The sequence below is a fragment of the Herpailurus yagouaroundi genome, unplaced genomic scaffold, assembly GCF_014898765.1.
Source record: "Herpailurus yagouaroundi ecotype Mexico unplaced genomic scaffold, PumYag 202, whole genome shotgun sequence".
Lineage (NCBI taxonomy): Eukaryota > Metazoa > Chordata > Mammalia > Carnivora > Felidae > Herpailurus > Herpailurus yagouaroundi.
Genome location: NW_024412433.1, coordinates 8,913,263 through 8,926,571, shown reverse-complemented (window position 1 = coordinate 8,926,571; position 13,309 = coordinate 8,913,263). Strand labels below are relative to the sequence as shown.

General features: G+C 40.7%; 1 protein-coding gene across 1 annotated transcript in view; it reads left to right on the top strand.

The window, feature by feature from the left end:
- The window catches only part of CAB39 (calcium binding protein 39), an 89,548-nt gene that overhangs the window by 29,425 nt on the left and 46,814 nt on the right, over window positions 1-13,309 (top strand). Inside the window, exon 2 of the mRNA XM_040450740.1 lies at window positions 8,774-8,929. Coding sequence (XP_040306674.1) covers window positions 8,816-8,929 — 114 coding nt within the window. The 5' untranslated portion in view covers window positions 8,774-8,815. The remainder of the gene's footprint in view (window positions 1-8,773; window positions 8,930-13,309) is intronic.

The window sequence follows — 13,309 nt, the reverse complement described above, 5'->3', positions numbered from 1 at the left end:
GCGGGGCTCGAACTCACGGACCGCGAGATCGTGACCTGGCCGAAGTCGGACGCCTAACCGACTGCGCCACCCAGGCGCCCCTCTTAGGGAATATTTTAAAGGAAATCTCAAATCACTCAAACTTTGTTATGTGTGTCTAACTGAGGATATTTTTTCCTATCTAGTCTGCTGTACACAAACAAGATGAGCCTGGGACATGTTGGTTAGACTGTCTACTATAGTCCAGTATGATACCTGACAGAATTAACAGTGATTCCTTAATTATGTCCAGTGTATAATTTTTCTGATTGCCAATATATCATTTTTAAAAGTTGGTTTATTTGAATCAGGGTCCAGAGAGGGTCCATATATTTGACGATGTCTTGTGAGTGTCTCACTATTTAATATTCTCTGCTTCTCACCTCACCCTGCCTTATGCTCTTTAATCTGTTGGAGAAAACCAGTTATTTGACTTGTCCCTTGTTCTGGGCTTGACTTACTGCTTCCTAGTGATGTTGTTTAACTTGTTCCTTTAGGCTGGTGGCTCTAGAAACTTGGTTAGATTCAGATTTTTTGTTTCTAGTAGGGGAAAGGAAGTCAAATTTTTATAGATGGAACTTTGTATTTCCTATTGCATTATGTCATGAGACAGATTGATGTCTGGTTGTCCTATTTTTAGCAATAGATGAGTGTTTTCCAAGTTGTCAGCTCCAGTGTATCCATTATGAAGTTCTCCCTCACCCTTTCACTTGTGATTTTAATGGCCATTGATGTTTGTTGCCTAGATCCATTATTTCATAAGGATTACAAAATGGTAATTTTCAATTTTTCTTCCTACGTTTAGTACGTTTATGTGAATCTTCTATAAAGAACTTTTCCTTGCCACCTATTTGGTTACCCTCAAATACAGGCTATATAGAAGAGACAGGATAAATGCGCTGTTCCCTTCATTTACCAGTTTTGAGGGTATTGTGGTGTTGCTCTCGCAGGCTCTAGGTGACTACTAAATTTTCTTTTTTACTACCATAATTTTCATAGATTTTAATGTTTTACTTCTATTAACTATATGTACTTATGTTACTATTAAGTATATACGCAAAGGTTCAATTTGTGTACCAATTCATTGTAGTCATTTTCCCTTTTTATGCCCCAATTGTATCATCTTTGGCCTGTGGAAGCCTACTCAGATTGGCTCCTGTGTCTTTTTTTGTATGAACCCATTCATTCATCTTTGCTTTCTGAAGTAACTAACATGTCCCAGGCTACTCTTGTGTATTTCCTGCTCCTTCATGGAGACCTGATTCCTCTATGAGAAATGATCTTGTATTAATTTTTTTTTTTTTTTAATTTTAGAGAGCGTAAGTGAGGGAAAAAGGGCAGAGGGGGGAGAGAGAGAGAATCTTAAGCAGGCTCTATTCTCACTGCAGAGCCCAATGTGGGGCTCGATCCCACAACCCCAGGATCATGACCTGAGCTGAAATCAAGAGTTTCTGGGTATACAGCAATGAATGAATGAAACCAGTGAAGTCCTTGTTTTCATAGGACTTATTTTAACAGGAGCAGATAAACATATGTCAGTTTATGGTGATACGTACTGGAAGAGCAATGAAGCAAGATAAGGAGATGAGAGTAGGGGAGAGGTGCTATTTTGGAAACAGTGGTCTGGGAAGGCCCTATTCATATGGTGTCATTTGAGTAGAAGTGTGGGTAAAATGAGGGAGAGAGCCACAGGGATTTGAGCTGAAAGCTCTCCTTAGACAGTGTGGGGAATGTACATAGGCCTGGCCCAGGAATTCAAGCCAGGGAGTGTAGCTAATGTCTGGGGTGTAAGAGACAAGAATAGAAAGGCGTGGATCACAATGAACCTTATATGCCTTGGTCAGGAGTTTGGATTTTATTCTGAGTGAAATGGGAAGTCATCGGGGGAAGTATTAAACAGGGAAGCGACAGTGCTTTATAAACTGTGACGTGCAGGGGCGCCTGGGTGGCGCAGTCGGTTAAGCGTCCGACTTCAGCCAGGTCACGATCTCGCGGTCCGTGAGTTCGAGCCCCGCGTCAGGCTCTGGGCTGATGGCTCAGAGCCTGGAGCCTGTTTCCGATTCTGTGTCTCCCTCTCTCTCTGCCCCTCCCCCATTCATGCTCTGTCTCTCTCTGTCCCAAAAATAAATAAACGTTGAAAAAAAAATTTTTTTTTAAATAAAAAAAAATAAACTGTGACGTGCATGAGAGATCATACAAATAATTTAAATACTATTACAACTACAACCCTCTGGTTTACCATCTAGGCTATAAAAGAGTATCAGTTTGACTCCTGAATAGTACCCAGTTTTGAACACTGTTGGCCCCTGCAAGGTATATTAATTGCAAAACACACTCCAAAGTCTTGTATCTCTTGGACACTTAATTTTGGTTTTGATATAGTTAATGATGATCTATGTATGTATTTGGTGGCTTTGGTAATTAACCAAAGGTCCAAATGCTTCTTAAAGCTATTCATGGTTTATTTTAATAGAGGTAAGTTATTGCATCTTATTTACAGCTAAGAAGGGCCTGTAGCCTTTTCATCCAAAAGCTGAATCAAAACTTGGAAGATGCAGGTTTAAAAAGACGAATAAGATCACTCATTTTATATTGCTGTCCAATCTGTGTAGATACCTTTTTTTTTTTTTACCCATTTTTCATTCTAGAAATGGTCACAAATCAGATTTTATTTATTTTTAAATTTTTAAAAAAATGTTTGTTTATTTGTGGGGGGGGGGGGTGGGGGAGGGAGACACAGAATCCAAAGAAGGCTCCAGGCTCTGAGCTGTCAGCACAGAGCCTGATGCAGGGCTCAAACTCATGAACTGCAAGATCATGACCCGAGCTCAAGTCAGACACTTAACCAACTAAGCCACCCAGGCACCCCACAAATCAGATGTTAGGAGAAACAAAAAACCCCGCATAACTATCCTTTATTACTATTTATTCAAATTTTACCATATGCAGATGCTGTTCTAATAAGCATATTCAAACATATAATGTAATTCTTGTGCTAAGTTGTAAGGTAAGCTATTTTTCTCATTTTAGAGATGTGGAAAAGGGTCTCAAAAGTCTAAGCTAAGGCATGAGGCAGTCAGGATCTGAACCCAGGTTATCTTTAAAGCTGTGTAATTATGCAAGCTGGTGCAGCCACTTTAGAAAACAGTGTGGAGGTTCCTCAAAAAATTAGAACCAACTACCCTACGACCCAGCAATAGCACCAATAGGAAATTATCCAAGGGATACAGGAGTGCTGGTTCATAGGGGCACGTGTACCCAAATGTTTATAGCAGCACTTTTAACAATAGCCCAAGTATGGAAAGAGCCTAAATATCCATCAGCTGATAAATGGATAAAGAAGACGTGGTTTATATATACAAGGGAATACTACTTGGCAGTGAGAAAGAATGAAATCATGCCATTTGCAGCAACATGGATGGAACTGGAAGGTACTATGCTGAGTGAAATAAGTCAGAGAAGGACGGATATAGTATGTTCTCAATTCATATGTGGATCTTGAGAAACTTAACAGAAGACCATGGGGGAAGGGAAGGGGGAAAAAAAGTTACAACAGAGAGGGAGGGAGGCAAACCGTAAGAGACTCTTGAATACAGAGAACAAACCAAGGGTGAATGTAGGGGTGGGGGAGAGGGGAAAATGAGTGATGGGCATTGAGGAGGGCACTTGTTGTTGGGATGAGCACTGGGCATTGTAGGTAGGCAGTGAACCACGGGAATCTACCCCAAAACCAAGAGCACACTTTACACACTATATGTTAGCCAATTTGACAATAAATTATGTTAAAAAATTTAAAAAAAATAAAGCTGTGTAATTAACCACTGTGCTTTATATACTTGCCCCACACTACTATATGGATAGTCTGGCATGTTTTAGATATTGAGTATTAATTTGAAGTAAGTAACACTAACTGTAGAAGCAGGAGGTGAGGTCTCAGAGCCAGCTGTCTAAAAATGGGTTAAGTGTGCAGTACATTCCACACTTCTCACGACTGCTTGATTTACCTTAGCAGCCGTGTGTGCAAGTCTTGTTGTATGTGGGACTATTTGTCAATTTTCAGTTTTTGCATTTGACCACCAAGTTTATGAGTCAGATCTAACAGTATGTTAGTATAGAATCCCATTAACTCAGCTGTCTAGGAATGTGTTGTCATTCAGCAGCTTCTCATTATTGGCTCTAAACACATACACCCACATCCATACACACCAGAATTCTGTCTTCTGTAGAGCAGGTGCCCTTGATGCCTTTAGCTTGTGGCGTAGTGCATAGTTGGTATTTAAATGAATGGATGTCCTAATCAGTGGCTTATGGACCATTTGACTACTTTTCGGTATTTGTCAATACACAGGTGAATAGAGTTAGCTACAGTTAGGAGGGTGTCCGCACAAGCCAAAACAGATTGCCTAAGAAGGGCAGTGCCCAGCAATGCTAACTCTAATTATGTTAGACTTTTATTTTCCCAGTAGGTGTTCTGTATGTTCTCCAGCACTTTCTTGGGGGTGGAACATTGTACTTTTCAGAGCATTCACATAACAGAACAGTGATGTGCAGTTTTTGTTCTTTGTAAGAAATTAAGTGACCGTTTCTAGTATCATCTGGTCTCTGTTTGAAGAAGAGAGTAGACTCCCAGTACGAACGACCACAGACATGGAGCAAGTAATAAAAAGGAGAATGTACGACAGACTGTTAATACCTGTTGTCTCTGTAGGCTTTGCAGGTGATTTTCACTGTCTGCCTTGTGTAGTGCTTCAGTGTTTGCATTTTGCTAATGAATAATGTAACCATTTCTTAAAAACTAGAAGTATGACTCTCGGTGGCTGACATAGATGCAGAAGTAGATAGAAAGACTTTCATTATTCTGATCCCTAGCCGAACCCCACACCCCCAAGAATATATAGAATCTAGCTGAAGGCTATGCTTATGTGAACAACAGCACAGAAATTGTTTTTGGTTTTGTTTTTTTGTTGTTGTTGTTATGTGTGTGTGTGTGTGTGTGTGTGTGTGTGTGTGTGTGTGTGAGAGAGAGAGAGAGAGAGAGAGAGAGAGAGAGAGAGAGATTTGTGGTCCCAATCGTTGTGTGAATGAGATTTCCCAAAACATCCCCTAAAAGTGATATATTGGCCCCATTGACAACCACTGCCCTATGTGGAGAATAGTGAAGATCTATATTTGGTGTCTGTAGGATAGAGATTTAGAAAGTAGAATTGACCGAAACTGTGAATTGATCACATATGGAAGAGTTAACAAGTGGAAAGAGTGGTATGATGACTGGGTTTTGTGATTGGGTGAACCATGGATTCATTCACTGTGAAGGGGAACTTAGAAACAGGACTTGGGGTGAGGTTTGAGTTGCCTGGAGGACATTTATAGAGAATAGTAGTTGGAAATGTAGTCCATTTGGTTGGAGCAGGAAATGGGTTTCAGGTTATTGAAACCATGGGTAGGTGAGATCAATCAGAGAATACAGAGTAAGAACACAGCTGAGGGTGGAACCCTGAAGGACATCAACATTGGAGTAGAGATGAGTCACTGAATTAAATGCAGAAAGAAAGGGCATTCAGAGAGAAAGGAAAACAACAACTAAGGGAGAGCAGTGCATAGAAGCTAAGGGGTATGCAGTGCTACATGTTCACATAGATTCCTTTCGTGCAGCTTTAGTGTGCAATTCCATAAATGTTAATTTTAATATGAAACTAGTATGTTTAATTATTTTCCACCCCACCCTTCCCCCAATCCCTCAAAATTTCAAGCTAAATTTCCCCTCCAAGTCTTCTTTATCTTTGGGATTCAAGCATATACCGCTGTTTGTTTACCATCAGGAGCAAGCTTATCTCCACTTTGAGGTTTGTAGGTATGGGTTTCCACAGCCCTCTTTAGAATCCTAACAGTGGTCGGTTTTCTCCCAATCGCAATAATAATTTTGACTCAGTCCAAAGAATCCTGCTGAGGTGTATTATGAGCCCAAAACATACATACACATATATATGTATTTTTTTTTTGAGGGACAGAGGAAATTTGTATTTGAAAGCTAAATGAATTTTTCAATTGTAATATATATTTTTGTCTATCTCTTTCATGATCTCCAGTTTTGTCCAAAACATAGTTTAGGCAGTTTTAAAACAGTATTAAGAAATACTTTGAACATACACAAAAGCTGAGTAACAATGAAAATCCATATATCCACCATCTAGATTTAAAAATTAAGATTCTTACCATATTTGCAAATGTGGCACTTGGGCTTAGTAGCAGTTGGCATCTTCTGGGAACAGAAAGGACCTCAGTGTGGCTGGACCTCTATGATAAAGGTCAGGATGCTGGGCCATGAGTTGGAGATGGGCAAAGCCTAGGAGGGCCATGGTAGGAATTTGTATTTTATTATAAGGGCGGTGAAGAGTTATCGAAGGGCCTTCGCCAGTGGGCTCTTGTTACTGGTCCCTAAAACTCCCTCAGATATTTGTAATGAAATACTGCTGATGATAAAGGAGGAAGAAGGAAAACAGGAAAGATAGGTAGATTGTTATGGTGAAAGGTGTCTCTTAACCATGTTAATGCTTGTTTAACCATTGCTGCTTCCAGCCTGGTTATGTCCATACTCTTGGGATTGTCAGTTCCAAAACTCAGGCATAGACCTATGCCTGTGTGTTTCACATCCTTCAAGGATCTTGCTGAGGAGTGTCCACTTCTTGTTTTTAGTACAGGAAATACTAACTGTATTTCCTCAAAGCACAGTCTTACTAGTGTATATGTTCTGCAAAATCTTGGCTGCATAGTATACTAATTAAAAAAGGAATGATTGTGTCATGCTTCCTCCTTCCCTCACAGAAGCATTTTATATGTGTTATCTTCACCAGCTGTACTCTTTCTGCTATGACGAGTATTTGGTTTATGGTAGAACCTTTTAAAACCCCCTTTGCCCTGGAAAGTCACTTCTTCCACCATTGAGCCCAAGCTGAAAATATCTCTGTTGCATAGCACCATAACACTTCCTGCAAAATACCATTAAACTCTTCCCACCCTCCACCCAACATTGACTTGTAGCATCGTTGCTATTATTTGCAGAGTACAAATAGGAAAGATTGCATTTTCAGAGGATTTACTGTGATTCTGAGTCCACTGTGTTTATGGAAAAGCATCTGCATTACTCCCTACCCCCTCAAACAACAAAAGGTTAAAAAGAAAATAATGGAAAAGAGTGACCACGATTTATGTACCATCTAGCCAGGTAATCAGATAATGTAACAGCCACTTGGGATAACTCACCTATACAATCCAAACTTCTTATCATAGAAAAGATACTTAGAAACGAATGTATTCATCTTTGGTTTTTGAGAACCTGTGTTTGAGGACATATCTCTTTTGTTAATGGAGATGTGGTTTTAATGCGATCAAAGAAGGATTTACAGTCTGGTAGGAAGTGAGCTATATAGGTGATACTTGGGTGTAAAGATTGGTCAGGACAGATCATATCAAAACATGTCAAGAATTAACATACATGTTCATGATTTAATTGTAGGCTTAACATTGACCTTCATTTGCATGCTGTTTCCCCCTATATGTTTATTTGTAAACAGGTCACTGTATCTCAAACCCTGGAGAAAAAAACATTTAAATACTTTATTCAAATAAAGTCTTAGGCAAAGCTCAAAAGAAGTGTTAATGATGCTGTGCAGTGGAGATATTTTATGTTCACATGTGGGAAAAAAAGTTATCTTTTGGTATCTCCATGAGGTCGTTTAATGTCTGTGAATATAGCTTCTTTCCATTTAGTAAAAGAAATTGTAAGTTCTGACCGGTTCCCGAGTTACTTTCCATTGTTTGTCTTGTTAACTTTGTTTTCTCGTGGTGACTTCTAGTGGATGTCCTCCTTTTACATGATATAATATTGTGGTTTATGTGGTTGGAATGTTGTTTTCTGCTGCCCATAAAAAATTAAGAACTTCCAGAAGTTCATTACCCCAAGGGTTTTATCCAGTGAGTTCCTTCACAGGAGATAGTCCTATCCAGGCAGAAAGAGTACATAAGGGACTTGAGGACCCGCTGGGAGATTTGCCCAAGGCTCTGTCCAAGATTCTCCAACTCAGAGACACTGACTGACTGAAGAGAAGGTGGTGGGTGCCCCCAAGGTGCTTAGGAGGAAACAGCATGAACACAGGCCAGGGCATATCTGGAGAGACCTAGATAGTGAGCCTGTTGCTAGTGCTGTTTGGCTAAGCTCCTTACCTAGCTTTTTGCCTCAGTTTCCTCAACCATAAGAGATACCTGTTAATTAGAGGTACCGTGTGGTAATTAAGGACACTTTGGATTGAGATAGACCTGAGCTGGTTTTACTGCTTGGTACCTTGAGCCAGTTTCTTGACCTCATTAAAGTTTACCTGTAAATGGGAGTAATAATGTCCCTCGAGGAATTGTTTGAAAAGATCCCATAAGATGATGAATTAAAGTGCTTAGCGTGGGGCCTGGCAGTACGAGTTGCCCTGCTCACCAGCACCAGCATGTTCCTCCTCAAATGGGTGGTTAGGGGAGCAGGTGATAAAAAAGGTGTTTCGAGAGGTACGAAACATTCTGTAATTCTAAGATCTCTCTGCATTATCATTTCCTGTGTATATTTGTAGGTTTCCTCGTTCCTACTCACTTTGCAAGTCTTGTCGTAAAATAACTCTCTCAGACAGTGGGTTTCTTCCCAGATTAGGGTTTAGAAAGTATGTCTTCTGTTGACCCCACTTCTTCTCACTTGTGCCTTGTACTGTGCCCCCAGGTGAAGCAGGCAGAGCGCAGCGAGGCATCTGTCGCTGCCGCCATGCCGTTCCCATTTGGGAAGTCTCACAAATCCCCAGCAGACATTGTGAAGAACCTGAAGGAGAGCATGGCTGTTCTGGAAAAGCAAGACATTTCTGACAAAAAAGCAGAAAAGGTATGCATTTGGTTTTATGTTATATTTTCAATCTTTTGATTAGGAGCAAATGTAAGACAGATTATGAAGTGATTTTAAAAGATCAATAAATCCCAATTTGGGTTTATTTGGGGTTTTAAAATAGAGTTTTCAAATGGCATTTGCTGCTGCCTAAACAGCACATACTTTCTTGCATATTGCCATCCAACAGATCGCTTTCTCACTTTTCTCTCAGTTTTTCATTTCAGGTTCTCAAATTTATTTAATTTGGTGGGGAGGAGGGTTCATTGTTGAAGTGGTTTATCTGATCAGTGTTTCCACCTGTGGTCTTCTTGGAGCAGCATCTCTCCCAGTTTCCTTTCTGTGTTCCTTGTATCCATGACAAGTGTCTCCCTCTGTCCAGTCACCATAGTCCAAAACCTGGCTTTTATCCTGCTCTGTCTCCTTCCCTTTTTTTTTTTTAATGTTTATTTATTTTTGAGAGAGAGAGAGAGACAGAGCACGAGCTGGGGATGGGCAGAGAGAGAGGGAGACACAGAATCTGAAGCAGGATCCAGGCTCTGAGCTGTCAGCACAGAGTCTGATGTACTTGAACTCACAGACCATGAGATCATGACCTGAGCCGAAGTCAGATAAACCAACTGAGTCACCCAGGCACCCCTTCTCCTCCTCCTTTAAAATGTCATCTTCGTGAAATACTATGAATCCTACTTCCTAAGGGATTAGGAATTGATCCTGACTGCCATTCCCACTTGATGAAGATCCTCATGACCTCTCTTATGGACCTTAGCAGTAGCGTCCTTAATGCTCTTTCTAAAATATCTCCCCTGCTTTAAACCTTCAGTGCAGACTCCTCGCATAGCACACAAGACCCTTCATGACCTGGTCTCTGCTTTTCTAGGCGATTTTCAACCCTTCTCCCCACTATTCTGTGAGCTCTAGCAATCTCAGCTTGCCTCTGTCCACTAGAGCAACTAAAGCAAATGATCAGCTATACCATTTTTAATGCCTTTGTCTTGTCCACCCCCTTGGATTTTCACCCCAGCCCCCATTCATCTTTCAGAACCACTCCATACCTCTCTTTTTCCTAGATGGCTTCCCAGAATACTCCCTTTGCTTCCTCATGCTTGCCCCCTAAAACAAATCTCTACCTTTTGGTCACCTCCTTTGGAAATGCCAGCACTGCCCCCATCTTTGAACATGATTTTATTTGTGTTGTATTTTTTCTCTCTTATTAGAACATGAGCTCTTTGACTCCAGTGTTATTTCTGGCCCACCTGTGCCCTCCACAGTACCTGTCTACCATGGGCTGGATACCTGCTGTCTCTTGAATGAGTATTTGACTGGAATGACCTCTTCCACCCTATTGTTTATTTTAGGAGGTTGTTTCCTCTCTTGGGTTGAATAGTAGACTGCTTAACTACTACCATCTTTTTAAGATGTGGTTTACCTGTGTTCCTATAAAAAAAATGAAGTTCACACCCATGGGATTAAGATTTGTTACAGGCTGTTGAGTTAATCTATCTTTCTGTCATTGGAAGCAATCTAGGAGTGCCTGGGTGGCTCAGTCAGTTAAGCATCTGACTTGGGCTCAAGTCATGATCTCATGGTTCATGAGTTTGAGCCCTGCATCGGGCTCTGTGTTGTCAGGCAGAGCCTGCTTCAGATCCTCTGTCTCCCTCTGTCTCTCTCAACCCTTGCCCCCACCCCCAGATAAATATTTAAAACCAAAGAAGCAATCTAATATTAGTAAAATTTTTTTATAATTCAACTTTAGATCTTTCATGGAAATTCTAGACAGTTTCTTGCATTCCCATTGTAAGATAATAGATAAATGTTTATGATATGATAAAACTTTTTTAAAAATTCGGGTGTAACAGATGATAGCTAGATTTTCATATTTGTGTTTGCATTCACTCTGATGTCATATGTTCCTTGGTTGAAGTTATAAAGTCTGGCCTTATACAGATGTATGGGTGGAAAAAGGAGGTGTGTTTTAATAGCCTTTCAGATAATTCTGAATATTTTTTGATAGCCACACCAAAATTCAACAATTGATAGTTCCTTGGGGCACCTGGGTGGCCTAGTTGGTTAAGCTTACGATTCTTGGTTTCATCTCAGATCATGATCTCACAGTTTCATGAGTTCAAGCCCCACCTCAGGCTCTGAACTGGCAGCACAGAGCCTGCTTAGGATTCTCTCTCTCCCTCTGTCTCTTCCCCTCCCCCACACGTGCTGTCTCTGTCTCTCTCAAAATAAATAAACAAAAATCTTTAATAAAAAAGGAAAAAAACCCAATTGATAGCTCCTTGATTGTAATAGAATCTGAAAGTATATAAATAAACTTTTCATACTCTGCATTTTGAAAAGATTTTTTTTTTTTGAGAGAGGGCGCAAGTGAGCAAGGGGCAGAGAGAGAGGGGGAGAATTCCAGGAGAGAAAGAGAGAGGGGGGAGTGGGAGACAGAAGCAGGGCTCACCCTAAGCGGGGTTTGAGCTCACCGGAAGCAGGGCTCATGCTCACCCACTGTGGTACTCGAACTCAGGAACCGTGGGATCATGACCTAAGCCGAAGTCAGATGTTTGACTGAGCCACCCAGGCACCCTGAAAAGATCTTTTATCCATGCATGATTTTGTAACATGCATTGATCATTTAGAAAGTGTTGGATCACTGATGTATACACATCTTCCTTATACAATTTCAAAAATTCACATTTTTAAGTATTACCACTAATCCCATCAGAAAAGTCTGGAAGTACTGGAAAGTGGTCAGACTTATGCATGTTGTATTCAGATCTCAGAATTCAAATTGGGCAGCAGATACTATAGGGTGTTTTCCTTAAAGTGACAAGCTCTCACTTCATTCATTTTTGAGAAAATGTCTGCTAAATATCTAAGCCTGAATGATTTGTCAGTTTTTCTTTCACGTTAAAATGATGTTCCATTAAAAAAGTGGCTTATTCAGCTTGTAGCTCTGTCATACAATTACTTTTCCTTAAGACAACCCATTTACTTTATTTTTTTTTTTCCAACGTTTTTTATTTATTTTGGGGACAGAGAGAGACAGAGCATGAACGGGGGAGGGGCAGAGAGAGAGGGAGACACAGAATCGGAAACAGGCTCCAGGCTCCGTGGCATCAGCCCAGAGCCTGACGCAGGGCTCGAACTCACGGATCGCGAGATCGTGACCTGGCTGAAGTCGGACGCTCAACCGACTGTGCCACCCAGGCGCCCCATAACCCATTTACTTTAATAAGGGGCAGAAGGTGTTTTACGTATACTCCCTGTATTTATCACACCAAATGTTAAAAAGACGTGTACTCAAATATCAAAATTTAATAAAATGAATATTTTTTCTGCTTTCCCATGACATTCTTAAGCAAAATTTTAAACTGAGTACATGGTGATGAAGATGGCAATGATGGCCGGTACAGTTTGTTGTCCCCGCCTTGACTCAGGCTAGAGGGTCAGCACTGTCAGTGCAAATGGCAATTCAGCAGAAAAAGGCAAATGTGTTTTATTGATTGAAAACAGTTCTGACCTCCTGGGCCTCTTGAAAGGGTCTCAAGGGTCCACAGGAGTCCATGCTTTGACATCTGTGGTAGTCGACTGAAGGTGTGTGGGTGTGTGGAGGGTGGCAGCAGGTAGGGGGAGTGTCCTAACTTAGACGGGCTATATGAGGAGGTGGCACTGGAGGTGAGTCCTGTAAGTTATAGAAAGCATGCTTAGTCTCCATTAGAATCCATATTATCTACTTGACTAAACCAGTGGTTGTCAACCAGGGGCAGTTTGCCTTCTTTGGGACATTTAGCAATGTCTAAAGACATTGTTGGTTTTAATCTGTGTTGGAGCACAGGCTGCTACTGGCATCTAGTTAGGAAAGGCCAGAGATGCTGCTAAACGTGGGACAGCCTCCCACAACAAGGAGTTACCTGGCCCCGAATATCCATAACACCAAGGCTGAGAGCTATTTCTTTAAACCTTAGCAAGAATAGACCTCCTGCTATTAGGATAAACAAAGCAAAGGAAAATGGTTGAATTTATGAAAAATAAATTTCATTTCAGTGGAAAGGGACAACTCTGAAAGGCAACTTGTGGAAATTACTTTTTCTGAAATAGATTAAGAAGAGGGAGGAGAACCCTGCAATTTCCCAATTCACCTTGTTATCAACATTCAAAAGGTAGTAGCAACTGATGCAAATGGCAAAAAAGGGAACAGAGACCTGAAAATAAATGGAAAGGTGAAAATCTAACCACTAAATTAAAAACCGTGAAAAACAACTTTGACCTCATACTTAAGACTGAAAGCTTGAAGGTAGTCCCATAAAACCAGAGTGCTTGCTATGACTTATTTAGCCTTGTTCTGGAAATCCAGCCAGTGCATAAAGAAATGGTTTAGAA